Raw genomic sequence first — 27,570 nt, forward strand, 5'->3', positions numbered from 1 at the left:
ATATTCAAAACCCGCCTGGACGCGTTCCTGTGCAACCTGCTCTAGGTGACCCTGCTGTGGCAGGGGGTTGGACTAGGTGATCTCCAGAGGTCTCTTCCAACCCCTACCATTCTGTGATCATTCTGTGATTCTGTGACCTTTGGGGGACACTGGGTACAAAAGCATTTCTGCCCCAGAACACACCAGCTCCAGCCATTTGCCTGGGAGAGCAATCTCTGCAGTTTTAGCACTCGCTGGTCTTAAAGGGAGAGTTCAGAGACTGACTGACATAGACCACATTCATGGCATTGGACAGTCCACACACGATTCTGCAACACCTAAAGGCTTTGTTTTGGGGCAAGGGGCAGCGTTTATCTGATTTGAAAAAAATGGTATCTTACTCCTAAATAAAGTAACATTTAACACTTTCACTGGGTGCAATGAGGCAGGTGAAGGCTTTGAGAAACGATTCATCACACTGCTTCCCAGGAACATTGCAAAACCTCCTATTTACTTAATTGACCAAGTGAAAAATGACTTTTTAGTTGCTCGTGTTGCTCCTGGGTGGAAAAACAGTAAATACTGAATTACCACGCTATGAATATGCAATTTTAAATGAACTGCAGCAAATGATGGATGTCGCGGCATTTTTATGGCTGGGCTTCAAGTTGATCTATACAGGGATGGTAAATTAGGCTGCTGTGCCGTCAGAGGTGTCACTGGGACTGTAACTCCTCTTTGGCGAAGAACATATAGTGCTAGGCTTAAAGGGTGCTCCTTTTTCTCATATTAAGCTGGGTCAGCATTCCCCAGGCTTGGAAACGAATCCTCTTTAGAGCAGTGAAGTCAGCTGCATCCTGTTTGTGCTCCTTCCTTGTGCTGTTAAAGGGCCTTCATGTCTGAAGATGTGCATTTTCATAGCTAATCCGTTGCTGATGGTCATTTGAATCTTTTCAGGACTCCACACTCTCACTCTTGCTGTATTGTGCACTGACAATATTCACCATCTTCACTGGTAAAGCCATCTCAGATTGCACGTATTTCTTGTCACGTACTTGCTGTGACATAGTTTACTGTGTACCTTACATGAGTGTTGTTATATGAACTATTGGTTGATTATATTTTAAATATTATCTCATCTCACTGATAGATTAACAGGATTAAAAAAAAAGTACACCTCCTAGGTGTCAGGCATCCCATTAATAATATAGCTGGCCTCTTGTACACTTTAATTCACGATTATTTATTATAAGCTTGTTGATTACATCTTGAAGCTGGATATCTGCGAATCGACTGCGTTGTCATGAAAGATGCTGGGTCAGTCACTGTGGCAAATGAAGTCCAAACTAGTGTGCTCCTCAGCTGTCTGCCTAAGGGTCTTAGTTAAAAAGATAACTAAATTCAACCTGCCAGGCTAAATAATCTTTAACCCCTCTGCTGAGGTCCTAAGGGTCCAGCCGGCAGCACTGCTCCATCTAGCGCATGGAGCTATTAAGGTAAGCACAAAACTACCCAGTTCTACCTATTTTGTATAATATTCTACAAGTACCTGTCTCTGTACAAATGCCGAAGGCTGTAGCTGGCTGTGGAAACAATTCTTGGCTGAATCAATGAGGTAAACTATTAAAAAGAAAAATAAAAGCATGGTGCTGTCCCACCTTTCAGTATGCGTATGCCATGGAGTAATGCTATTCCTTTCACTCAGTTTTTACCCCCCGCCTTGTGATTTTTGATCTTGGCAGACCCTCCTAACTGACAACCTAGGAATCCGTTTAAAAAGCAGATGACAAAAGAAAAAATATGGTGTAGAAGGATCAACTCTCCAACTAGTTTGTCTTTCACCAACCCAGGAATAAAACCTTTGAAAGAGAAAAAAAAAAAAAAAAAAAAATCCATGGTCTACCCTGGTGCAACAGGCAGGCGCTGCACTTCCCGTATGCGTCTCTTCTCTGTGTCTCTGCCCTCCGTTCCCTTTGACGTGTCAGCGTTGGCAGCCCTTAGCTGTAAGTTTTTGTACTGCAGTAAATCTACCTTTTTTTCTCCTCACAAATACAAGTCATGAGCAGATAAGGCAGAGGAAGTGCTTGCTTTGCATTTCAGGGACTCTTGGAGTTGATTCCTGCCCTCCCACTCTCTCCATCTATCCCACGTGGGAATTTGCACCGTGGTCAGTGTTATTCCAGCAGAGGAAAGCTGGACGAATGAGGTGAACCGTCAGGAGAAAAATGCAATTTGAATCATCGGTTGATGTTTTACGGCCTTGTGCTACCAACCGCTCTGGTATCTAGTGCCAGGTACAGCACATTGGTGGTGTCCTTTGTGTTAACCCTTCTCACCACGCTGCGCAAAGCTAGATCTGGTCTGAGGTGGATTCCTCAGTGACAAAGATCCTGGAAAGCTGCTTTTAGTAAGACAAGCGAATCCTTCCAACTCCGCATGTAAGTGAAATTTCTGTCGTCGTCTCCTATGATGCTTGCTGGGATTTTATGAGATGCAGATAAGCACTTGAAGAGACTTTAAATTCAAGTGCATGCTTGAGAAAATTATTATTTATAAAAATGAAAGGCCTGTTTTTCCTATGTGCTGCCACTTTGAATGACCCAGAATTATTTACACTGCATTATTGGAAATATCACTGTAATCTTAACTGGGGATTGTGTCTCCATCCTTTTCTTCATCTTCCATAATCACTGTTTGCTTTTCTTCTGTAAGCAGCTTAGTGCCTTAAAAACAGCAGGACAAAAAAAAAAAGAAGAGAGAGAGAGAAAAGGAGTTGATTTAAAATATTACTTCTTTAGAAAAATATCAGAATAAGAAGAATCCTTCAGTTCTCTCTAATTTCTTGATCCTAAGTAGTTTTCCAGCATCATGGGAGCTACTCCTCATTTATTTTTGACGCATCAGTCTCCTGATATTTAGTGAACTAGAACTGGATCACTGCATTTTTAGCTAAATTTATCAGGCATTCTTAAATCCAGCATATTTCTGCTACCTGTGAAAAGAGACACCGAAGTTTCATGTGGGAAACTGTTTGTTAAAAGACTTTGGGAAGCTATAAAAGGGGAAGAGCTTGCATGATGAAATAAACACTGTGATTAATCTTTGTGACTCAGTCAGTTTATGCGAACATGTATATGCATGCTTGTTTTCTATAGGTACACAGCAATATTACTTAGAATTTGCAAATCCAGATGCCAAAAGAGACAAAAGTTAGAATACCCGCATATCAATAAATTGCAAAAGCAACCAGATTAAGATCAATGTTAAAACACTCAGGTACGTTACTGAAGGCTTTGAGGCAGTATATGGCTTACTGATGTTTAGGATCTTAACAAGCTTTGAAGCCTAGCCATCCTAGAAGAAAAATAAAGCTTCATCCCTATCACAAAAGCCCCAAAGAACAATATGGCGTGATATTGAAAGGGAATTGATTTCGTAGTTCAAGCACACCATGGGGATTCCAGGAACCTTTTCATCAGCTGTAGGTATGCTGTGTGAAGTATCTTTCTATGTATAAGTGTTGCCTTCTTCCAAAGTCCTCCTCTATTATATAGATAGGTCGTGGATCATACCTTCCACAAGTATCTTTCTCTCCCCGCTTCTCTCTGTCTGTCTTTCTCTCACACTTAAAACTCTAAGTCCCTTACGAATCTTGAGTCTTTTGGGTGATACCAAGATATTATGATTACTGTAACTGTTCTCTCTATTAGAAATTAAATTCATTGAGTGAAGAGAGGACAATGTGTTAGAGAGAAAATGTTCTTCATCCCTGTTTTAACAGGTTGGCTTCGTTTTGCTTGTTCCCAGTAAAAAGCAAGTGACCTGTGAGATATATTTTATGCCCACATTCCTTGGTGTGGAGGTTAACGTAGTCTAAAAACAGGATGAGGTTTACCATTGTGTGGAGATCAATGAAATCTCTCCCTAATTTGGTCTCCTGCTGTTTGCTCTCAGTCTGCGCTAACCAGCTGAGCCGTGCAGTCAAACCAACCTGTTTTGCTTCTTTCTGCATCGAAAGCCCTCTCACAGAGAAGGCTTTCAGTCTTGACAAGCTCTGAAAATAGAGCAATACCACACAGGAAGATTTTCTTCAACTTTGGAGTCTTTTCAAGAGGTGATGAATTAATGAAAATATTAACCTATACTGCCCTTCATTTAAGTTAGCTCCTGCTTCATTTACATGCTGGTCTTGTGAACTAGCTGGTTTCAGCAGGACCATGAGATAAACTGAAAGGCATGAATGAATATTATTTTGAAACACAAAGGACTTCATTTGCTCAGGCAGCAATTGAGTAACCACCATTGTTAACTGCAAAGAATTACGCCATTTTATGGAGATGGATATAAATGTTCCCCACCCAGACTTCTATTCATATAGACAACTTAGGCAAATACAGACTTTTTTTTTTTTCCTGTTGCCTTTGGGATTTAGGGGGCAGGGGCCGGTAGGGGAAAGTGTTTTTTTTTATTGTTGTCATTTTTTCTTCATGGAGCACTTGAGGAATGAGGAAGACATAGCTAAAATATGCTTGAAGTGTGAAGCTACAATGGATCATTTGATGAGAGCTAACCTATCTTCTGAGTAAACTCAGGAATAAGAAATCAGGAATGTAAGCTAAATAAAGCTGCGCTGTGCTTCATAATCATGTCTCTTATTTGAATTATGAAGTGATGAAGGAAAAGTATGTTTATGTAATTCTAATGGCTTGATTATAGCACATAAGCTAGCCTTTTTAGAGCTAGAGACAGCTGGAAGGTGGCAGCCAGGCCAATTTTTTCAGCTCTTAGCTGGACCCACATCAGTAGCGGGCCAGATGCTTACCACAATCCATAGCAAGATGATGCATCACTTTAGTGACTGATGAACTCCAAAGGCTTTCAGCAGAGTTCAGGATTCAAAGTTCAGAGGAGGATGCAGCCTGGAGCTGCAAGTTATTAACTTTCCAGACCATGGACCACCAGCAACTTCAAGGACAACTATGTGCCTTTAAAATCATCCTTTTAATGCAAAATGGTGGAGGGAGGATACAAATGGGATGTCTTTGCAAGAATTATTTCCATAAAACAGGGAAAGGATTATTTTCTTTGATATAATGCCACTGATCACTTGTGGGGAAAGTGTGCTTTACTCTATGTGGTTTGGAAATTCTGGGTTTAAAGGAGTGAGCAGGATTAGGAATTGGGGAACATTTGTAAGTCAGTCTTTCTCTGTTTACTGTCTAAGTAAATCACTTAGCCTCCCCGCCTCTGTTTTCCCAGCTGTGTGTATTATGAAATGCAGCTCATCCTGCAGGTCTGTTTTAAGGATTGGTAGGTTGTTCTGTTAATATCTGCCAAGAGATCTGACTAATGAAAACAGCAGAGAAATAGGATGTAGCCATATTTTCCCAACAGAAATTGCAACTACTTGCAATGTTTAGCTAGAGACTAGGGCCTCAAAGGCTCAGAGACATGGGAGCTTCTGTTAGGAAGCTCAAACGTAGGCAGAAGCAGGAGCTGGCTTAAATCAACCATTTGCCACGTGTCACCTAGATCTAAGCTACTCCTCCTGGGTTGTAAATCAGAAAACCACCAAGATGTCACCAGTTCCCCTTGACTGCTTATGGACAACTCCAGCAGCTCAGTTGGAAGAGCGTTGGACTGCTCCAGTCACATCCCTTGCACTGGAAAAGGACACGAGATGACATTAAACTGCTGTACTTCTCCTGCGTCACTCAGAGATTTTTCACTGGGTGGTTGATGTTATCCAAAAGGAGCTACCTTAACTAGTTTTCTAGGGCATGAGGGAGAATGAGGGTCTGGAACTGTGGTTTTACTAGTTATCTCTGATCTGATTAAGAAACCCTAAGCAGACACATTTCAGGAACCGTGATCCCATATTTACACATGTATTTACATTCCTGCTCAAACCCACAGGCCTGAAGATCTCTCAGAAATACTTCAGTTAATTGAATATATTGCTAAGTGAGGATGGCAATAGAGTGCCCAGAGCTGAATACAGGATTTGGATCAGATTCAAATCATTTGCTGTCATGTGAGAGGGAAAAAAAAACACATTAGAATTGTGATTATATTTTGTCTTCTAGTCTAATCCCTTCAGAAAGCCAAGGTGTTGACTGACTGAAGGAGAGCTGGCCACTGGAGGGGACCTCTGCTCATGGCTCATTTATACGCACATGGCATAATTTATTTGCGCCACTTCTGTAGGAGTTTGAAGGTTGAATAAATTTAAAAGTCAAACCCCTGTAGGGGAGGGTTTTGTGATGCCAAGGATTAGACATTTAAGCTGGCTAAGGACCGATTTCCTCAGTCTCCTTCTGCAGACAACAGGTAGCCATGGGTTCCTGCATTCAGGAATGTTCAGATCCTGATTTAGCAGCCCTCTTGGGTGTTTGCAAGGTGTAAAACTGATTCTATTTCTCACTTGGATCATGTGCCGTGTGGTAGCTACATTAATTTTCATCACTTTGTGTGGTCTGTTCGACTTGCTTTTATTTGCGATAGAAAATATCTCTGGTCACCCAAGAAGGAGAGGGACCATCCTGAAGTGCTCATAACCAGCTGGTCAAAACGGAGAGAGATAACACAGCTGCCATTTTTATCTACATTTACAATGAAGCTCTTTGTGTGGACAGCTGCTTAAAAAGATAATCTAGTAATTAAGCTCTGTTACTACAAGCAATTAAGCGGAGCTTGTTGAATTGGCATCTGGAAGTGGCGTTTGGGAGGGATCTGAAGGGGAAATGTTAGAAACGGGGACAATCCTCATTAGCAGGTCGCAAGGGATGGAGGCGGCACTGAGTGTGCTGCTGACGGCAGCCACGCCAATAACAGGGAGATGGGGACAGAAAGGCCTGTCTATATTTATTTAGCGCACGTAGCCCTGCCGGGGCTCCTCAGGTCTCGAGTCTATAATTCAGGTTCTATTTCTCACAGCAGTTCCGCAAGAGGTCCGTTTGTTTGTGCTCTGTCTGCTACCTGATGGGATAACCCTGAAAGTAAACAAGTAGTAAATATTGGAGCAGCCCTCAGCCACAATGAGTCGCTTTTTCATAGCAAGTCACGGAGCCACCGCTGGCGAATTTCAACCAGCAGAACGCTGTACGTTGGTATGTATCTTGAGAAGAAAATATGCGTGCTTAAAGTAGGGAGGGAATGAAATTCAAGCATTCGAACACACAGGCTGCTTTGCCCCTGATACAGGCACAAGTCTGCCACAGGGGGTCAGTCGTTGGGAAATGGACCCAGAATACAGGATCTGGAAAAGCTGGAGCATCTAGCCGGCTGCTCTGACTCCATGCTGAGTGCTGGAAGGTGGCTTCACCAGTAGGCAAGAAAGTGTTATTGGAGGGATAATTGCAAATGGCTGAAAAATGCATTACTTTCTATCATTCCCCAACAGCAAATGCACACAGTTTGAATTTTGTCACATATTTGAAGGTCACTGCACTTTTCTTTTTTTGCACTCTTCCCTTTTGAGTTTTTTGATTGCCAAATCATTTGGGATTTATAACATGCTTCTGTTACCATATAACTTGTATTAGCTTCTTTTCACTTTGAAAATTATTCAAAGTTAAAGAGGAAGTCTTCATGGGAGGCAGGAGGTGAAGACCCTTACAATGATTCTTATTTCTCTCTTAAGTGCCTACTTGAGCTAGTTAAATCTAGGGTGGAAACCTGAGGTCCTAAGTGACTAGGTGGTAAGCCAACCAGAGTGCTGTTGAGGCAGGTCAAGGAAATAATTCACCCTTGCTGCATCCTCTTAGCTAGCAATTACATTTAAACCAAAGAAGAGTCAAGCCTCTCAGTTTCAGTGTCACATGTTTCATCTTTGATTTCTATCAATCAGACTTGTTTTGCTTTCAGGTTCTCCTTCCCCATGTATACCCCGAAGTGCAAGGGACACGCAGCATCTTCAATGGTGTTATAAATGGCGAAAGGCAACTTTTCTTGTGGGTGCTTTCGAACTGACCAAAATAATTTCTTGTCTCTCCTCCAAGGTCCATGGGAAGAGTAGGCTTCAAGTACGATACACAGGACTAATATTTATTACCAATGGTTTGATAAACTTTGCCTCTGCTTCTGTTTCTGAATTGATCCCTAAAAGACTATGATTTTTTCCCACCTAATTTATTTGTCATGTGAAATGTTGGGTAATTTGCTGGGTAATTTCCTCCAGCAATTATATAAGCGGTTCATTATCAGTGCTCTATATTAAATATTTTGAAGTGGAGCATTTGCAGTTGGGCTCAGAAATTGTATGATAGCTTCCATTTCCCCCAGCAGATGATTGGACCGGGTTTCCAGTGACTCACTCACAGCAACTCCAATGCCGCAAGCCATTGAGATGCTTGAGTTCCATGAGCGTTGCATTTTCCTGAGGCAGATCAGTATGCAAGGCACTAGTATTCACCACGCTTGCTGCCTTGGTCCTGCAAACGTAGTCCCTGCTTTTGGGAGCCTCATACTGATTAAATGAAAAGAATTCTTACACAGGTTTAAGTCAGGTGTGAAGGCTCCAATTCACAAAGAAAGGAGATGTCTACAAATCCAAGTGCGTATTTGGATTGATGCAGTCATCTGCACACCTTATAATTATTAGGTATACAGGAAATTCCATTCAAAGTGTACCTGAATTTCAGGTGGTTGATGTACTGAGCACTTGCTCAGGGCCAGAGTATCTGTCTCAGGACCTCTTCATTTAGTGTGCCTCACAGCTGGATAGCGCCAGCCCACTGCAAAACTAGTTCATACAAGAGGTTCCTAAGGCAACAGTGTTTTCCAGTTTTGGCACTAGTTTTGGATCTGGTGTTTGTTTGGTTTTTGTTCATTCATTTGTTCATTAGTTCATTCGTTTTTTGCTCCATCCTGTGATCTGGAAAGGGCTGGTGCGTAGTATACAAGCTTGCACCAGTTCCTGCATCCCTAGCTAGCAGTAGTAATTAACATTTACACAGTGCTTTACATCTTCAACGACCTTCAGAAATACTGGTGAATTGATGCTCTTTTGTGATAGAGGAATATGGGAAATGCAACAAACAAAGGGTCTTAGGACCAAAACATGTCTGGCTGACTTCATATGGTCACCAAGCAAATTAGCTGCTGCACTGTGTATTATGCCAGAAGCACAGAACCCTCTTTAAGGTGCTGTTAATGAGAAGTTCATCACAGCTTGGTTTCCTCAGTGCATGTTAGGGACTGTGGAATGGAGAGAAGGTTAATCAGGATGAGTTTGCTCCAGGTTGTTTGAGACAGTGTGAGCTATGTTAGTATAGTGCTGGTGACCTAAAAATTTGCATGTGCTCAATTTGAAAAGCAGGGCAGTAGTTGGCCTTTTACAAAAGTAGGATCAGGTTTGCAAGAGATAGATAATCAAGTGACTTAATGTCTTCTCTTACTCCCCTACCCTTCTGTCCCAAAACCATGAGTAGCAAATACAGAAAAGACTTTCCATGAGCCACCACTGCTATTATACACTTTGATCAAATAGGTCCAGTTCAGCAGGAACTGCTGAGCACACTGGGCAGAACAACCTCCTTCCAGCCTCCTCCCAAGCGGACCTCTGACGGTAGCCACGTTTTGCTTCCTCTTTGGCGCACCTTTACCTAAGTAAGTTTCTTACCTATTATCAAGGGTGGGATATGTATTGCAGGCGTATCTTTTCTCCTGGGCTTTTTCTGCTCCAGTTCAGTGATCTGAGAGCCTGGACTCACTCTCTCTCTCTGTGGCTTCTCTGTGATACCGTATCTTTTCAGCAGATTATCAGAAAAGTCTGAAAGTATGCCTGCAGGCAAGAAAAAAAAAAAAATTAAATGCCACTTCAGCCTTGTTCACATTGAAGAAATTTGTACCTGTGTAACTTTCACAATGACTGCTCTGAAGTAAGGCTGCGCAAGTGGATGACCTGTTCTGCATGGTGTACCTACTCTTTAGGTTTTGCAAGGGTATACATTTCCTCCAACTCAATCCCATAGACTATAGACAGTGATGCTATCAGGTCACCTGGTTTCTGGTTGCACTTAATGGACTAAAGTGCAACCCATCAGAAATCACGGTAAAGATGAGTGCGATCTTCTATTCCAGAAGCTTAGACATCTTATCAAAGTAGCTTAATCATACAGATGTTCAAGCCTCTGCTGGGAGGCAATGTGACCGCACAGAAATGGCTTATTTTAAGTAGTGAAGCTCTGTTTTCTTTATGGTATGAGTACTGTGGGCATAAAATGCACCTCTCCAGGCTCTGAGCAGCTCTTCCCTAGGAGAGAACCATGGAGGAGCAGATACATGTGAGAGCTGAACAGAGTCAAAGGTGCTGAGTTCAATATCTGGATTACAAACACTGGAAAATCCCAGCTGCTTGTTTTTGACTTGGTGAATTGTTGTGGGTACACCGGGGGCCATGCAAGTAGTTACCAGCTAACTCCTCTGTGTATGTGCGGCATGGGAAGAAGAACTCAATGCAGTGGATACAAGAGCACAGCTCTCTCCCTGGAGAGCACAACAAGGAGTGCTTGTTAGCAGAGAGAAGCGACAAACATTTATTCCCGCTGCTGGTCTTGGAAGATCGTCAGGTTTCGGTGGCAGTCTTCTGCTCGTTCTTCCCTTCCCCAGGTTGGTGGCATTTGGCTCTTGAGCTTCAGAGGTCTGTAGATGCACAGCACCAGGGAGCATCCTACAAGGAGCCCCTTTGTTGCTGCGATGGTTTCTGGCTTCCCAAAACACCCGCCCTTTGCCAGAGTCCCCATAAACACAAGAGCCCTGCGATTTCCAGGAGGAGCAACCCGCAGCCGGCTTGTGTGCCTCTCTGGTCTCCTCCCAGCCTTGTCCCTGTTCATCCTCCCCCTGAGCACTGGGTACGAGTTTCACAAGAGAGTGCAGTGGCTGAACTGGATCCTTTTTGATTTTGGACCAGATTGAATTGGGACACCAGGCATGGCTCAGCAGCTATAGATAAATACACATCATTTATCACGTAAAGGCAGTAAGCCTATGCGCCCCAAGGGAGCACGTTTTTCAGGAGCATGCACCCACCCACCTTGGTATTCCCTGACCCTTTGAAAAAAATCCCCTTTGTCTAACAGGGAATGCCTTTGAGAAAGTCATCCTCTCTGTTTGCCTGCCTTCCCAGGTGCGCATGGCATGGAGCTGCCTTCTTGCCCACCTCCGAGGTGATATGAGTGAATGAAGGTTCTCTGGTCCTTTCCATCCACTCAGTTGAACTGAGATTTTTGAAGTCAGGAGATGTATCGCTTACCTGTCAGGGGTGGTGGGGTGTGTAAAGCCGGCGTATCTTTTCTCCTTGGCTTTTTTTGGTCCTGCTCAGTGTTTTGAGAAGCCTGTATGGTTTTAGCCTTTCTTGGTTTCTTTTTGAGGTCACAGCTCTTAATCAGCTGCTCTGAAAGATCCTCTACAAGGAGGGGAAAACAAATGAAAAAAGAAAAGGATAGAAATTGAAACTGAGGTGAATTAATAAACCAGATGGTAAAAAGGAAAGTTTTAATAATACTGCCTTCGTCCAAGTAGATTAAAATGCCTGTGGAGAAACATCTCTTAAATAGTCAGTACAAGAGGCCTCTGTGCCATACTATGTGGGAGTCAAGTGACTTAGGTGGTCCTCCTGTGTTCTAGGTGGTAGACATAAAACAGAGGCAGAGAGTTGTGGGCAGCGGTGTGTTACATGGCAGGGGCAAGGCTGCACCATCGAGTGCGGAGGTCCCATGGCCATCCCTGTTTCGTCCAGCGCTAACTGTGCGGGCTGTCTTCAAGAGTTACAAGGGCTCTTTTGTGGAGGAAAGATTTATGTGTGCGGGTTCGGCCTGAGGTATTGGTAAACCGAGCCAGTATATTGTTCCCTTCGAGAGTTGGCTTTATTTCCAGAGCCACTGAGCAGTCGGTATTCGCTTTTGATTTATGTAACTTTACCCTGGATTTTTTGGTTTTCCCTTAAAACAAGCCTTGACTCAGATGACTCAGCTGGTCAGCACGGTTTTTCTGCAAGGATCGGCATTTCTGTGTGCTTATGCAAGCTGAAAATATTGAATTTAGCCTGTCATTAGTATCATCATGCAAGCCATTGCTTTGATTTCTTAAAAGCTGCTTGTTTGACTTCAGCAGGGTCCTCTACCCCCACCCAACCCCTGACTGCAGACTTGGGTGCAATGGGACTTCGTTCCAGGCTCTCTCGCGCTATTGGAGGCAGCTGTACATCTGTGAGCCTGCGGGTAGATATGGGAAGGACAACCTGCAGGTGAAGTGCCTGGAAGATGTGGGGTCTTTTTCCAGCCCTCACAGTTTTCCCGCGCAGTCCTAATGAGCTCGTTTAACCTCCCGCTGCCTCGATTTCCCAACTGTAGAATGGGACACGTTTTGTACTTATTTAAATAAGTAATCTCATGGAACAATTATGTTTGGTATGCCAGCAGCTGTAAAAGAGGTGCCTGTAGCTAGAAATGCTGTGTGGTAGAGGCAGAACTAGGATACCTTCCTTGCAGGCCAGATAAAGAAAGTTTATAAAATTATGCTTGCCCGCGGCGAGGCACTTTTTTTGACAAGCAAGTGAAATTGCATTTGTGTTTTGTTATTGTCATCACACGGGTAACACTGAGCAAATAGATTTTTATTTCTGGGTTGCTAAATCTTTATGACAATTTTGCAAAGCAGGAGCGAAGTAATAACATTTGAAGCAGAGGCAAAGACCATGAATATGCAAAAAGAACATCTATCAAGTATGAAGTCTGGTATTTAGCAGCGTGGTGGGGCAAAGATGCCTTTGGTACGCTCAGTGCAAAAGTTATGTATGAAATAGGTTCAAGAGAGGAAACAGATTGACGATGAAGGAGAAAAAGTATTTTGAAAGCCGCCCCAGTGGAGGCAAAAGCGGGCGTTTCAAATCTTTTACTGAAATTGCATATGTAAAAAGTGCTCAGGGAAGGCTCAGCTATATCCTAGCTTTCTGTTTATTATGGTATAAATGAAGAAACTGCTTTACTTTTTCTACCAGGGAAAAGAACAATGACTTTTTCCTTTCTCCTCTTTAATCACCTTCGCTCTAGAGCTTTGGCTGATATTTATACGCAGGAAAAACGCTCTTTGCCTTTCCATCTGGCATCAGAAGTGTCAGCAGAAGGTGTAATCTATCAGGTTTCATGAGGGCTCAGTTGTGTTGCTGGAGGGGAAAAACGGGCACTGGACAGGACCTAATGATGTGAAGACAACGCCTCTCCCAATTACTGCAATGACATCATCTAATAACACTTACCTAAATGGTTACAGTGTGAATCTCGCTTGTCCAGTCTGTCTTCTGGGATATCAAGTGGCTGAACACATTCTGTTGACATCATTGAAATGGGCTTTTCTCCCCCTTTGAGGCTACCATATAAAAAAACAAAAAAAAAGGCAAAAAAAAAAAAAAAAAGGCAGCATGACATAAACCAGACATATCGGTGTTATGTATCCACTTGCTAGCCAGATCATGAGAAGTCTTCCAGCTGCTCTCTGTCATGCAGTCTTCTGGCTTGATTTTGCTCACATGTGATAAGAGATGCATTTATTCACTGCCTTGGTTACACACACAATACCTCATTTTCCACCTGCCTTGCTGTAAGAAAACCTCACTAGCATGGCAAATGCGTTGGTTCTACAGAATACTGACTGTGATCATGCAGAAAGCGCTATCACATACACAAAAGAAATGCTAGGAAATAGGAGGTTTTGTTCTGGTTTTCTTCTACATGCTTTCTCAACTGAAAACTAAGGATCATATTTGGTGTTTATCTAACTCTAATTACGAATGCTGTTGAGGTAGTCTTACAAGTCCAGCTCCTCTAAGAGAGCCTGGATACCCCTGAAGACCTAGGTGTGAGTGCTGCCTCTGAAAGATGGCCAGTGCCCACAGATCCGAAAGCCAGCATGAAGTAGAATTACTCATCACCTTGGTAAGAGCATGAGAACCCGTTTCAGAAAGCTGCTTAAGCGCCTGTGCTCTATAGGTCTCACCACTGTATTGCTGTTTTCACTGGTTTATCCCCCTTTACTCGCAACTGCAGAGGGTTCCTGGAGCCCAGCCTCCTACCTGAGCTCCCCCAGCATCCCCCAAGCTGAGAGTTGATCCTGGACTCGGCCACTCTGGGACCACCCCAGATGCCATCACAGGAAGAAGGAAATTAGGCCTTTTTTTTTTTTTTTTTTTTTTTTTTTTAACCGCTGATCATTGCTATGGTTGCTTAGCAGACACCCGTCATAATGACAGAACAATGTTAAAGGAAAAAACCTTCAACCTGAAGGTGCAGTCTGAGGGCTCTGGGTATCGTCTCCCTTCAGCCAGTAACTGCTGTGGTAGTTTCTTACTCACAAACTCTGTTCTCCATTTTGGAGAATAAAATGGGGGGATAAAAGCAGACTGTGATTTTTTTGTAGGGAGGAAGAAGGCAATGAGGAAGAGAAAAAAAACAGGAGACGACATGAATAATGGAAGAAAGACAGGAGGAACTGGGAAAAAATGAAGGGAGGAAGGGGAGGTGGAGAAGAAAAGGTAAATAAAAGAGAAAGGTGAAAGAAAAGGCAGTTGGAGAAAAACAGTGACTAGGAGGATAGGAAAATAGAAGACTGTACTGTGGGAGTTTGTTTTTATCTTGCTGTGGGTAAAGAAGCTACCCATATTATTTCTCTGTTAATTGCAGTGGTTTTTTGTCAACAAGAAACAGAACAGTAGGGGAGTTAACCTCATTTCTATGACTAAACTTGTGTCTATGTAAAGAGCAATTAATCCTCAAGGAAAATCCAGTCACATAAATATTTGCCAAACAAAATATGAAAGGTCGCACTCATAATCATGTACTAAGCTAATTCTTCAGGGGATGGAAAAACATGTCCTAAACTCCAGTGACTTCAGAGTAAGCGGAGCAACACTGGTGGACAGTAATAAAGGTCAGGAACATTGACTCATAATGTACATACGGGGTGAACTCCCATGCCCTTCAGTATGCAAAATTCACAAAAATTTGTGAAATACTGCAAATTCTTAAATAGCTTACTGAATCAGGCCTCTCCTGCCTGGAGACTTTATTTGCATTTACAGTATTAATCTTCCACTTGGGAAGACCCTGCATAAAGAAATCTTTGAATGCAACTTAGCATGGTATGGTTGCTCTGTTTATCCACTGTATAAGTAAGCTATAGCTATGGCTTAAAATGCAGCAGTCATAATTTTATTTAAAACAAAAAACTTATTATCCGGCCATATGAAGGCTCACAGTGCATTTTGTGATTTGAGGGAGGTTATTTTCCTCAGTGCCATTTGATTTTACGGGATTTGATGAGGGCATGCTGGCTAAATATTATGATTGTAAGAAAAATGTTCTTTTCTGAAGGGTACTCTGTTTAGAAAGTTTCCAGTAAAATCAGGGATACCGTTTCAGACACTATGGACTTTTTTTGCACGGGTCTTGAGGCAAAAAAACTGAGGATAGATAGTGAAATTTAAACGTAAAATTGGTAGTAAATTATACTGACTGGAAATGCCTTATAAAATATGATTAACTTCGGGTTGATTTCGCTAAGTTTTCAATTGAGTTATTTCACCTAACAAAAATTAAGCTTTGTAAAGAGACTTAATGTAGGATTGGTATACGTAGATTATGAGAGGCTTCCCTAATTATTTTTTCTTAATACAGAAGTTTGAAAAACAGTATTCTAAAATAAATCTCTTAGATCTGTCTTCACATTTTCATCGTCACAGATGACAGGCCCTTGGCATCTGCAGTGCTTTAAAATATGGCTTTACAGCCTAACTTCCTACACGCACCTCCCTTTTTTTAAAAAAAGGTTTGCCCTGCAGCCAGCATTGCCTTGCTTACAAAAGTGTTTCCACTCTGAACATTGTGACAGTCTGTTTGACAAAAGAATGAAAAAAGAGAAAGATTCCCAAAATGTATCGTGAGTTTTGGTATCTTGGGCGTATATACATCACATACGATGTGGAAACCTGTAAGTGCTGTTACGCGCTGTTGCTGCGCATTACGCACAGAGCTCTCGTTCAAAGGAGAGGTGATGTATGTGAGCATTGTAATGGTGCTTTCCCAAACCACTAAAATCGATTCCCGCCACTAAAGACACAGATTCCCCAGTAACGTTTTGCGTGGGAAGGAAGACTGCTATGGGGGTCTGCATGAAGTCATTAATGCGCCTTTACAAATGGAAGCACGTTCTCGGATTTTCTTGTGTTAAGTGCAACTCTTCCTAGCAGCCTTCATGCTAGCACTGCCTGCGCTCTCTGCTGCTGTCAGTCACCTTGGTAGGTAATGCTCGCCATTTACGTGATGGACTGAGGTTCTGTTTTTTTTCTTGCCCTCTGTTCTATCTCTCGACCTAATGAGCCACATTCATCCTTTGTGCAACTGTAATGGTTACAGTGGAGCCCTAAATCACGCTCAGCAGGAGACACTTCCTGAAAGGGATATAGATTTTTCCATACAAATTAGGATTCAATAGTCATTTAGCCTGAGACTGCGGCTGGACCACCCCCTGCAGAGATATGTGCCTAAAGGAGTCACCTGGAGTCTCTTCTGGGTAAAGACAGAGCGGATGGAGACGCCTTAAATGCTCCCCTAAAGGCTGAGACAAGTTCTAGCTTTGCATTACTTACTTTTGCATTTGCTCCTTGTAAAAGCATTTGGCATTCAATAGGATCGGCTCTGCTTAGAGTCAGAGTAGAGCAAGGAATGATAACGTGGACTGAAAAGTGCAGACGGGAGCAAAAGCTACTTCAGCCTCAGGTGGATTAGCCCTCCTGCTGAGTCACTGTCATCTAACAGCAGGACACCTTTGTAGGAGATGGCGATTCAGATCACAAATATCTGAACTTTTCACTTTCTAGGTATCACCGATGGATTGCTAGGTCACTTAAAGCACGCTCTAAAACTTTTTTCTTAATTCTCAGTTGGTGTATATGCTTGATTAAAATGCCCAAATAAAGCTATTCAGAGAAAGGAGAGGTACAACCCCTACGACTCACTAACATAGTCTTAAAACACACACACATTCAGGCAAATAGTAGGATTCTTTATTTGCTTAAATTGTGGGGCTTCATGAAGAAGTCCACCAGTGCAACCAGTTCTCTGCTTCCGTTAGGTAAAAATATTTTGCCTAGAGATGGACAAAGAAACCAGTTTTGTTTTACTATTTCAATGTGCAGTTGGTTTAATGTAGATATTTGTCTCAAATAATCAGCCTAGAGCTTAGGGAATTTTCCACAAAGGCACTCTCACGTATTTCTACCAAAATGATGTGAATCTGATCATGTGACATTTAAACCAACTTGGAATTAAATCTCGTGAAAGAGACCTTGTAAGATAGAAAACTAAAGCTTTGAGAACAAAACTAAAGAGCTGGACTTTTTTTTTTTTTCATTTGACCTTAACTAGGCACAGAAATAGCTTTTGATGGGGGAAAGTTACAACTCCATTTCTTGACTTCTCCTAGGATTTGAATGGTTGTAGGTGCTATACAGCTAATGGAAATTAGGTACATGTGTGTATTTGTATCCAGCCTCAAGGCATAATGCAGTTCTCAAATGAGTTGTCAGTAGGTGATCATTCTTACCTGCAAGATGGAGAAATGAATTTCTGATCTGCAATTCTTATCGAAGTTTACAGGGGCTCAGTGGGCATCAATGTCAATAGTCCTCCCTGGTGTATATTCAAGGCATGACGCGTGTGTGTCATTCCCTTCTATGTTGAATACTTCGAATTTGTGAACTGGCGCTTTGTAAGGTCTCCACAAATTGTGCTTCTGAGGACTTCAAAAGACCGTGTGGTGTTGTCCACAAGTATATGGATTTTTCTTTTTTTATTACCCACTTTTTTTTTAGTTCAGGGGAATGTTTTGCTTCCGCAATTGACTAAATCCCCAAGAAAAACCATGCACTAGTTTGCAGGACATACATAATCATTAAAGCAATGGTTGGCATGTTGACATGGATGCTTCATAAATAAAACCACTCTTGACATCGTCCTCGTCTGGTGGCAGCAGGCAATCTGAATTTATTGAGTATTTATTTTGGTAGGTTGATAATAGTGTTGCCACGGAAGCCTGTATGACTCTATGTACCTATCTTCTCCTGGACCCAGAGCACTTCGTAAAAACATATTTTTGCCATGAGCTGAGAGAAGGGGAGTTCAAGAGCCAAAATGGGGGCAACTGGGGCCCTGGGGTGGGACAGCATGCACACGTGCATGTCCACATTCCCATAGGCAGGGCCTGGCCTTGCTGCTGCTGATGAGCTCAACAATTGGAATGGGAACAAGTGGGAATATCTTACAGTGTGCTGCCCCATGCAGGCACGAGGCAGAGGCTGGGCTCCAACAGCGACAGTCCAGCCTCCACCGAGGGCAATGCTTTGCTACGCTGCCCAAAGAGCTGCTCAGGCGTCAGGGTTTGCCCTTTAAGAATGGTGCATCTCTTCCCACCGCACACACACTTATGGTCTCCTGACAGGTTTTTGCTTTGCCCCTCTCTGTCTGGTTGCAATGAGCAAGGAGGGACAAGCTCCCAGCATCCTTACCTGCTCTTCTCTTCCCTCCCTAAACCTATGTGGGAGGCAAAGACAGACCTTCTGTCTGTCGCGTGTCCTTTGCAGGGTCCTGTAGTGTGAGTAGGCCCCTTATTTGCACTAAGTCATTTATAAATGTGTAAAGAAGGAATAATACACTATCACCCGGCTGTAGTCACATTGCACCCACCTTCCCAACACAGAGCTCACCTGAAACAGCTCAGGGGCCAAGGGGAATGGTACCAACCTTGCTGCATTTGGCTCCTTCCACCTGTGCTTAGCAGGCAGACTTGGCTCCTTTACCAGGAAATATGCACCTTCACCCATACCTTAGTCCTATCCTAGCCCCATCACAATTGCTTCCAGGGCAAATCTTGTAAATAAAGCAAGGCAACTCATCTACTGCAGTCAGAGTAGAAAACAGGTGCCCTAAAAGTTGAAAGTCCTTTTCTGCTTTGTGTTCAAAACTTTTCCTTATGAGTTTTACTATATGTTTAATATTACTCTACTGGAGTGATGTCTTCCATGGCACAGAATGCAGCCTCATGCTGCTCCACAGAGTTTTTTTCTTCAGTTATTTGGCCACTTGGCTGTTCTCTCCAGGCATTCGTGTCAGATTAGTCTGACTTTTATTTTTTAAAAGCGTATTTAAAACTTCTTAGGAAACACATAGGTATTTGAAAACCTGAGCCAGGTGCATTCCTCCACCCAAAGTTTTTGCTACTAATAATTGCATAGATGCAGAAATCCCACAGAATTATCTAGGGATAGTTTTCTCTCACAGACAGTGTGTTTCCGGACACTAGTTCAAAACCCTGGTTGGGCTGTGGCCTGACTCCCACTACCTCCCATAAACTTGTAAAAAAAAATGAAAATACCAACAGTTAAACTTTGATTAATGGAAAAAAAAGAAAATTAAGATACATTTGCACAGGTTCTGGTCACACAGTTTTTTGTCTTTGGCGATAATAAAAAATACAAAGCCTTCCTTAATTATTTCCTTGAGGTACAAAGTAACCCTCGCACGTGCCATCTGCAGGGGGATAAGAAGTCCTGATGCCAGTTCCCACTCTGCTGGCTTGTGTTATCTGCTTGTGAACTCTCCCACCGTCCCGCAGCTAAAGTTAGTTGAAGCAGTTGTCGCTAAAGCGCTCTCCTCCCCACGACCCCATCCCGTGTATTGCAGCCTCGGCGCCGGCGCACCCCAGTTTCCCCGGCGTGGGACCATCCCCAGCCCGCTCCCCGCAGAGTGGGGACCCTGGGCTTTCCTGCGAGTCCCCACGGGTGACGCGGGCGACTTGCCTTGCTGGAGGTGGCTGCTAAAGGAGGGGGAAAAGAAAAGAAGAAAAAAAAAATAAAAAAGAAGGAGGAAAAAAAAAAAAAAAAGAAAAGAGCAAAGCAAGCAGCCACCCAAGCGGGAGAATGAAGTACTTACGAAGGGGTGCGAGGCGATGGGGAGGGTACGATTCGGCGCTGGAGCGGGACCGTTCCGGGCTGGGGCTGCTGCCGATGCTGCCGCCGCCTTATCTAGGGAGCGGCGGGTCCGTCGCTATGGCAACGCGGCGCTCAGGCGTCCTCCGGAGGGCTGGGGAAGAGCATCACCCGCTCCCCTGCCCCGCCGGCGGGGTTCAACCCTGTTTCCTTCCTCTTCGAAGAGTTGCTGAGGCCGAAGGAGAAGGACCAGGACGGGGTGTGTTGGGGGGGAGACCGGCAGCGCCTCAAGGCGAAGGCATCTTTCCTGCCCGACCACCAAGAGCCGCAGAGGCTGCTGCTCCCGGAGAAGCAGGGGGAGATGCGAAAGCTTCGGCAGAGAGAGCCAAAAGGCGAGCTGCAGCCGCCGTGTCAAGAGGCGCAAGGAAAAATGGCAAGGGGAGGGAGCGAGGCTGATGCCGCCTGGGACCCAGGGGAGAGCGGAGGATAAAAATGGAGCGAGGAGGCAGGGCACGTGCCGAGGAGCAGCACCATAAGCACTGAAAGTGATGGACACCGTCTCCAGCGCTGAGGTTCGGCGATGACTGTGGTGTTTGTGTATGTATCTGGCCACAACCAGTTATACAAGCACGGTATTTATGGGGCCAGGCAGGAAGTCTTCTGTGGCTGCCAGTTGTTTGCCAGTAGAGACCAGTCTCTCCTATTTTAGCCCATGCCTTTGGATGGAGGTGTTATTTCAACTGAGGGAAAAACATATAAACATTTGAAAACCTCTGTGAGAAACACTCTACTCAGTGGTGGGACTGTGAACTGCCCCTCTCTTAGGATTCATTTGCAACAAAAATGCCTTTGTCTATGCCCTTTTATTAAAACAACTTTAAAAACTGTGACTGCTTGCAGTTGCAGTTATCTCCTCCTTCCCTTTTCCCCCACTCAGCAACTGCAATTCAGCAGCACCAGCATGCATGGCATACTTTAAATTAGTCAAGGTTTCTTTCATAAATAATATATTGTACAGGAGGCCAAAAGGGGCAAGGTGCTAATTGCCGTTGCTGCAAACTGTGCAGCACCCTTGGACCCCGTACGTTTCAGGTGCAGTTCTACAAAGTGTAAGTGTTGTGTGTGTTTAGGTGTCTCAGAGACCTATTTTTAAAAGCAAGCTCATAAAAGCTTAAATCACTCCTGAAAAAATGGAGCATAGGCTCCTAGGTAAAGTACACCAAGAATTTTTATTCAAAATTAAGATTTCTAACTGAAAAGAAAAAAAAAAAAAAACCAAACCCAAACTCCTCCAAACCATACAAACCCCAAACTGCTTATAAAAAAAAGAAAATTGTTTTTTATGAGTTGCCCATTTCCATGTAACTTCAATCTTACTTTCAACGTTGTCAAGACCTCGCTGTTGCAGTGAGTTTTAAATAAAAACCCCTCTATTTTTACCCTGAAATGCTTTTTGCTTAGAAATCCAAATTATATTTTCTTGTAACTCAGAAAAATCAGAATGAGATCACCGAAAAAACGGCTTACAAAAAAAATGCTCAAATGAGAAATATATTTTGAAACTCAGATCAAGACTGGCTTTTTACATTTTCATTGTCATGATTGAAAAAGTCAGTCAGTCATTTATAGCACTGGAAAAATTCCCCGAGGATGAGAAAATCATTTCCTGTTCTAGCCACCAGATCCCAAGGGTGCTTTGGGAATATTACCGGAGAGCTTTAATCACGAGGAAAGTGGCCCATCACACTCAGGAAGATCACACAGCCAACCCTAGTCACCTCTTACACTTGTCAGGTACCGCACGATGCCACAGAGTGTTTTACTGCAGCAGCAGATTTATCCCAGTCTTTGCAGAGGGGCTGTCACATTACCAGTGTGATGGAGGATTTACTCCTAAATCTGATTTTTCTAAATGTCTACAGTCGTTGTCCTGCTTGTAAGAGGGTTGGGACTCCTTCCAGCTTTCTAATCCTTCCTGCTCAGTTATTTCACAAACACGGCCTGGAAAATCGTCTGAGTCTGTAATAAATCTGCACTTTAACCCTCTTCCCTTGTACAAAAGTATTCCCATCAGCACTTGGGGAACTACTCATGTAATTAAAGATAAGCACATGTCTAAAAGTTTCCAGGCTACTGCTTTAGAAGACAGGCAACGCAGCTTTGGCAGATGGGAAAGGAGGAGACGATCTAATAGAAACCAGACAGACACACAAACACATATATGCACACACACAAGTACGTATATGCATATATAACTATTACCTACCCATGTGTTTGCTATTTTTATATTTGTTTCTGTAATTCAAGGGTCAGTTTTTCAGACGTCGAAAGGGCAGTGAGAATTTAGCCTGCCTGTGATACTTTTTTCCTGTTACAACTTTCCTTTCCCATATTGAAAAGTTGGCTTACTGAAGCCCTTCAGCACAGCACGGGAGAGTGATTTCTTGAAAGATGCGTGGTGCCCTCGATGCTGTGCTTGCTGGTCAATGGGAGGTCTACAGCTGGTTTTGCAATGCAAGCACAGCTGGCTTTTCAACACTGTGGTAACTAGGAAAGATTTTGCTCTTAGTTGAACTCACTTTGAATCTGTTCAAACTGAAGACCGAAATCAGATCTCGCTCACGGCAGTGCCAGTCCAGTACAAACCAGTTAAAACACTGGATTTATAAAAGGGGAAGCCAGAAAAAGCTCTGTTCCTTACAGATTACCGGTACCATGCTCATTCTGGTATAAGTGAGCCTGCTGTTTGGGCCAGATCATACGTGATAAATGAAACAAGACTGCTGTGATGGGTTTGGAGGGTTGGTTTTTGAGGAAGTCCTGGTAGAACAAGACTATTATTACGCTTCAACTCGTAATACGTGAGGGGATTGTTTGTTTGCATAGAAGTCTTCCATTACATAAAAATCCCACTTTTGGGATGGGAGGGGAATTACTCCTAGTAGTTCCCTCAGCTTGGCTGAGCATTGAGGCTAGCAAACCTCAGACTCCATGGGGCATTTAAAATGCCCGTGCTTTTTGCTTTTCTGCTCTCCTCTCTGGCATCATTAAAATAGTTCTATTGTGATGGATTTCTATGCTGGTCCTCTTTAAAAACCACTGTCTTATCAATAAACATTACAGTCTAGAAAAAATGCCAGATAGGCAAAGGAGGCTGCCTACAAGGCACGGGTGTGGAGCAGAGCTAATGCTGCCTGCAGAAGGCAAGGATGAGTCTGCTGAGAAGGAGGTGAGACTATGCTTCACGGAAGAGAAATAGGACACTGGAGACCGTCAGGTGAGTCATATCACAGTACATTCCCATGCAAAACCCTCTCCTAAAAGAGGTGAGGGTGGGCACAATTGTCCACTGCAGGAGGCCTGTTGTCCTACAGATGACATAGCTGTCACTCTGTGTATTCCTTATCTACTGCAGAAGACCATGAAAGGCATTAAAAACTAGTATACAATCAAAGGTATATATGGAGATATTTCACTATGATTCAGTGGGGTTTTGTATTCAACTGCTTACGTTATGGTTTGTTCAGATTTTCAACCTTTCAACTTTCAACCCTTGGCACTATTTTCAGACGAAAGAAGTGCTGATAAGGTGGAAGTGAAGGGCGATTTCATTTTAACAGGTCTTAGGCATCTGAAAACTCTTAATGATTTCTCTATGCAGTAACGTGTGGTTACATCCAAGATAATACTCCCTCCAGATGAGCAAATGCAGGGTTCATACCATCCTGCTGTACTTAAGCCCAGCTGCAGCCTGTGCTGCTCATTTCTGCGTGAAAGTGTACTGCACGGTACAGAAAGTTTGGTCCAGGTTTACGCTAACTCCTAAGCTGCTGCATGCTTGTGCATGCACAAAGCAAGTTTATATGTGGAGAATTAAGGAATTGTGTCTTGTAAGGGCCAATTTATTGATTTAGTCACTTTATAAGTGTTGTCATAAGATACTTTGCAGCCAGAGCAGTTGATCGATAGATCAATGTGCAGTGTTGTTTTTTTATTAACCAGATTGCTTGATGTAAAGTCTTTGGTGGTTTCCCTTTAAGTTGTGGAGGTTAAAAGTGCAATAGATTGAAGACCTACACTCAATATGTCCAACTTTTTAGACAAATGAATATAAACATTTACATTTTCCCTTGTATATAATAGAATATGCATATAAGGAGTGTAAGTCCTTATTTATCATGGACAGAAACATATAGATAGCTCCCATTTTTTAAACAGAAGGCTTACTTGAGGAAAATCATTGCCACGTCCTGGAAGACAGCACGTTTGTCCCGGGTCCAAGAGGGAAACCATCTGTGTTTGTTGTACTGCTGAGTGAAGCCTTCAAGGCTGGAGCAGTCTCTAAGGCCCAGAGGAGTCTGGGATTTGTATCTACCATGACAGATGGCTCTCACGCAAACATCTTTCCTGCTGCCCCTGCAAAGGTTAGGGGGATTACAAAGGAGACCTAAAAGGCTGGAAGATAATAACCCCATTTAGAGCAGCAAAGGCAATGTCTATGTCAAGAGTCAGTATCAAGCCAAGGCTCCTTGTGCAAAGCCGAGGGAAAAAAGTATCACACTAAGTTGACATGAAAATTATTGTAGATTAACCTTTGCCTTTATATTTAGATTCCTAATTTAACATTTTCCGATATATCTAGTCTATAACTGAGTCTTCCTGCTTGCTTCAGGAGGAGTAAGCCAGGAGAAAAAAAAAAAAGGAAAAAAGAATATGTGGCTTTAAATAAAGGAGAAAATTTTTCAAGTTTGGTGCTCCTACAGACTCCACTCCACAGTTTTCATTGATCCTTATGTCAGGGGGCTTTGCAGGGGTTACTTTTAGGGAAAGACAGATGTAAAAATCCAGCAAATGGCAGATGGTAGTGGAAAACTATATTCCAGGGAGACTTGGGACAAAGCAGTAGCAAGTGACCTTTGGCCCACGTAACTACTGCTTCTCCTTAAATGCATTGCTCTCATGCAGCATGGAGCAAGGTGGGAGCTGGGGTGGGGTGAGAGAACTTTCTCTCTGAGAGAAGTTTCTCTCCTTCCCTTTCCAGGGACATTAGATCCATAATGTTGCTCCTTTTTCTGGAGCACCCACTGCTGTTCCTCACCCTATCCTCTAATGTCTTGCTCTATTTAATCAGGTGCAGAATCAGTGTCTTCTCCGTGCATTGGCACTCAGGGTCTTTCTGCTAAAACACTACCAACTTGACGAGATTACAGCATTTCTTCTAACTATGCATCCAAGCATTATATTTTCAAATATCACAGCCCTTCTGCACTTATACCTTAAAATATTACACAGCTTCTAAAACACCGCTGTGTTTGTTCTCCTTCCTAACGCCCTCCACACTGGCTGCTTTGTTTTACTAGAACCTGGGAAGAAAACAACTTCTCTGACGGGAAATTACAGGCACCGGGTGTGAGAAACGCCAGTGCCTACAACGCGTGCTTATCTCTCAGGCTACAGACTCATTAGCAAGCGTGGGCTGTCCCTGGGCCTGTCTGTGCCTCACAGCAGGATGGCGGAGAGATGCAGACATCTGAGACGATGTCTGTGAACTTTCCTGACAAAGGATATTTCAGCATGTGTTATCCAGTAAGCACTTTATTAGACAAGGAATAAACCCGGCTTGATTGAAACCAGACCACAGGCCTTTCAACCCAGGGCACGAAACAAAGAAGCAAGGAGCGGAGGGGAGCGATCCGCATGGGGGGGTTTTCAAAGAAACTCAGGGAAGGTGAATCCTGCCTCCTCACAACTTCCCTGGGAATTTCCAGTTTGCTGCAAGCACCTTGAAAAAAAACCCTGCTCACCTTTTATTCTTTGCGTTATAGCAGCACCACAAGCTTTTTGCTAGTCACAGCCCTACCCTGCAATGAGAGCGCGTTGCTGTGCTCTAGCATTTCTCAGCACCTCCCCTCTGCAGAAGGAGATAAGAACATATCTTTCCATACCCTGAGGTTTAGGTTTTTTTCTTTGACTCAAAAAAGAAAAAAAAAAAAAAAATCTATTTTTCAGTAGAGTCCTGAAAAATTCAGTAGATAAGAATCTGTAATAGATTAATTGATGCTGACTAGAGAAGGCAGAGGATGAGAGTTCAAGAAAGCAGTCTTCTACATGCCAGATCTTTGCCACATCATTCTGGGTGTCATCATTGACTAATGTCTCATATAAGTCCTTACCTGGTCAACTGGTTGGCCCAGTCAGAGCCCTGATGGCCATCATGTGATGATGGCAGGCTGAGGACGGCAATTTTCTTATCGGGATATGCTCTTGAAGACAGCAGCTGGTTTTGTGGTTTGTTTTTTTTCAATGCCTACAGAATATATGTTATGAATATTGTAATTTGTGATTCTGTTTTGGTGGGGTTTTTTTTGAGAAAACATTTTTACTTGCACAATTAAGGAGCTATAGTGAAGATGCTGAAGAGACCCGTATTGTGTTGATCAATAAAGCAAAGCAAAACACCTCCTAGTTCACTTACTTGAACACCTCTGTGCTCAACAGCTTGCTCAAAATATTTCTACAAAGCATTTCAGTGCTGTGCTGCTGAGAGAAGGTGTCAGAGCGAGAGCACTCCAGCCTCCTGCAGCGTACAAGGATGTTTTGCAGCCGTCTGACAGCTGCCTGGTTTGCGGCCCTGCCTACTGAAGAGCGTAGCTGTGCTAAGGGCTGAGTGGAAACAAGGAGATGTTGGATCCAGTGGTGGATCCTGAGAAATCCCAGATTGCCCAGAGGGTAGCAGCCATGCTGCTAGTGGCAGCAATCATACAGGGCTTTCACCATTGTCTTTATCCCATATCCTTCAACTTTCAGATTGCCAATCCAGCCCATAGAGCAAAATGAAAGGAAGGAGGAAGAAAAAGTGCTAGCAGTCCTTGTTTGGTTCCTATTGCTAGTGAGAGCAGGATGGTGTCCTCTGCCTGGGACAATCTCTTCCGTTACAGGTGACGGTACAAAGGGGACAGCACAAAATGGAGAGAAGAACCAAAAACCTCCTTCCCACCCCATGCTGGATGGAATTTGTAGAAGCTCTGCTTCCACTGAAACCAAGTCTAGGATTCCCCTTAATTTCACTGCTTGTATTTCAAACTTGCAATTCTAAAACCAAAAAGGTGTGTTAGTTGTTAGCATTTTATCCATTCTTCCTATGACATCAGTAGATTTGATCCCAGCTGAAGGTTTGGGAGCAAGCTGCTGAACGCTGAGCCCAGCATGGGTACGTTACGTTTCATTCATTAGAGACGTATAAGCTTTGCTTCATGTGGGATTTGTAGAAATACTTGCACAGATTTCTTATCTGCAGAAGCTTGCTCCTAGCAAGTTGTTAAGCTCATTAATAGGGCAGAAGGAAGATTGTGCTTCTATAATTTCCAGTTCAATTATTACAGAGTGCACAAAATCCTAATTCTACTGCAGTCCAAGGCAAAACTCCCACTGGTTTAATGGGGCCAAGATGGCACAAAGTTAATTTCCCAACACAACATAAAATCTGGAAACTCTCCCAGAAGAGTGACTTCAATGGAGCCTGGACCTCAGGAGATGAAACTCCATTGTCTCAGAAAGGCAAATTTTGTACCTTACTAGGAAGATGTTTCTAATGAATAGAATAAGGAGCCGTT

General features: G+C 43.2%; 1 protein-coding gene across 4 annotated transcripts in view; it reads right to left on the bottom strand.

Annotated features, from left to right (window-relative positions):
- Positions 1-473: 473 nt before the first annotated feature.
- The window catches only part of PPP1R17 (protein phosphatase 1 regulatory subunit 17), a 34,983-nt gene continuing 7,886 nt past the window's right edge, over positions 474-27,570 (bottom strand). The window contains exons 3-9 of one of the 4 annotated variants that reach the window (XM_074575515.1): positions 26,131-26,264; positions 24,185-24,373; positions 19,962-20,697; positions 13,238-13,347; positions 11,234-11,386; positions 9,602-9,763; positions 474-2,702 (exon numbers count right to left, since the gene is read on the bottom strand). In XM_074575515.1, coding sequence (XP_074431616.1) covers positions 2,623-2,702; positions 9,602-9,763; positions 11,234-11,386; positions 13,238-13,319 — 477 coding nt within the window. In that variant the 5' untranslated portion in view covers positions 13,320-13,347; positions 19,962-20,697; positions 24,185-24,373; positions 26,131-26,264 and the 3' untranslated portion in view covers positions 474-2,622. Of the gene's footprint in view, positions 2,703-9,601; positions 9,764-11,233; positions 11,387-13,237; positions 13,717-19,058; positions 20,698-24,184; positions 24,413-26,130; positions 26,265-27,570 lie in introns of those variants that run through there. The other 3 variants (XM_074575512.1, XM_074575514.1, XM_074575513.1) reach the window with 3 other exon arrangements.

The sequence above is a fragment of the Larus michahellis genome, chromosome 2, assembly GCF_964199755.1.
Source record: "Larus michahellis chromosome 2, bLarMic1.1, whole genome shotgun sequence".
NCBI lineage: Eukaryota > Metazoa > Chordata > Aves > Charadriiformes > Laridae > Larus > Larus michahellis.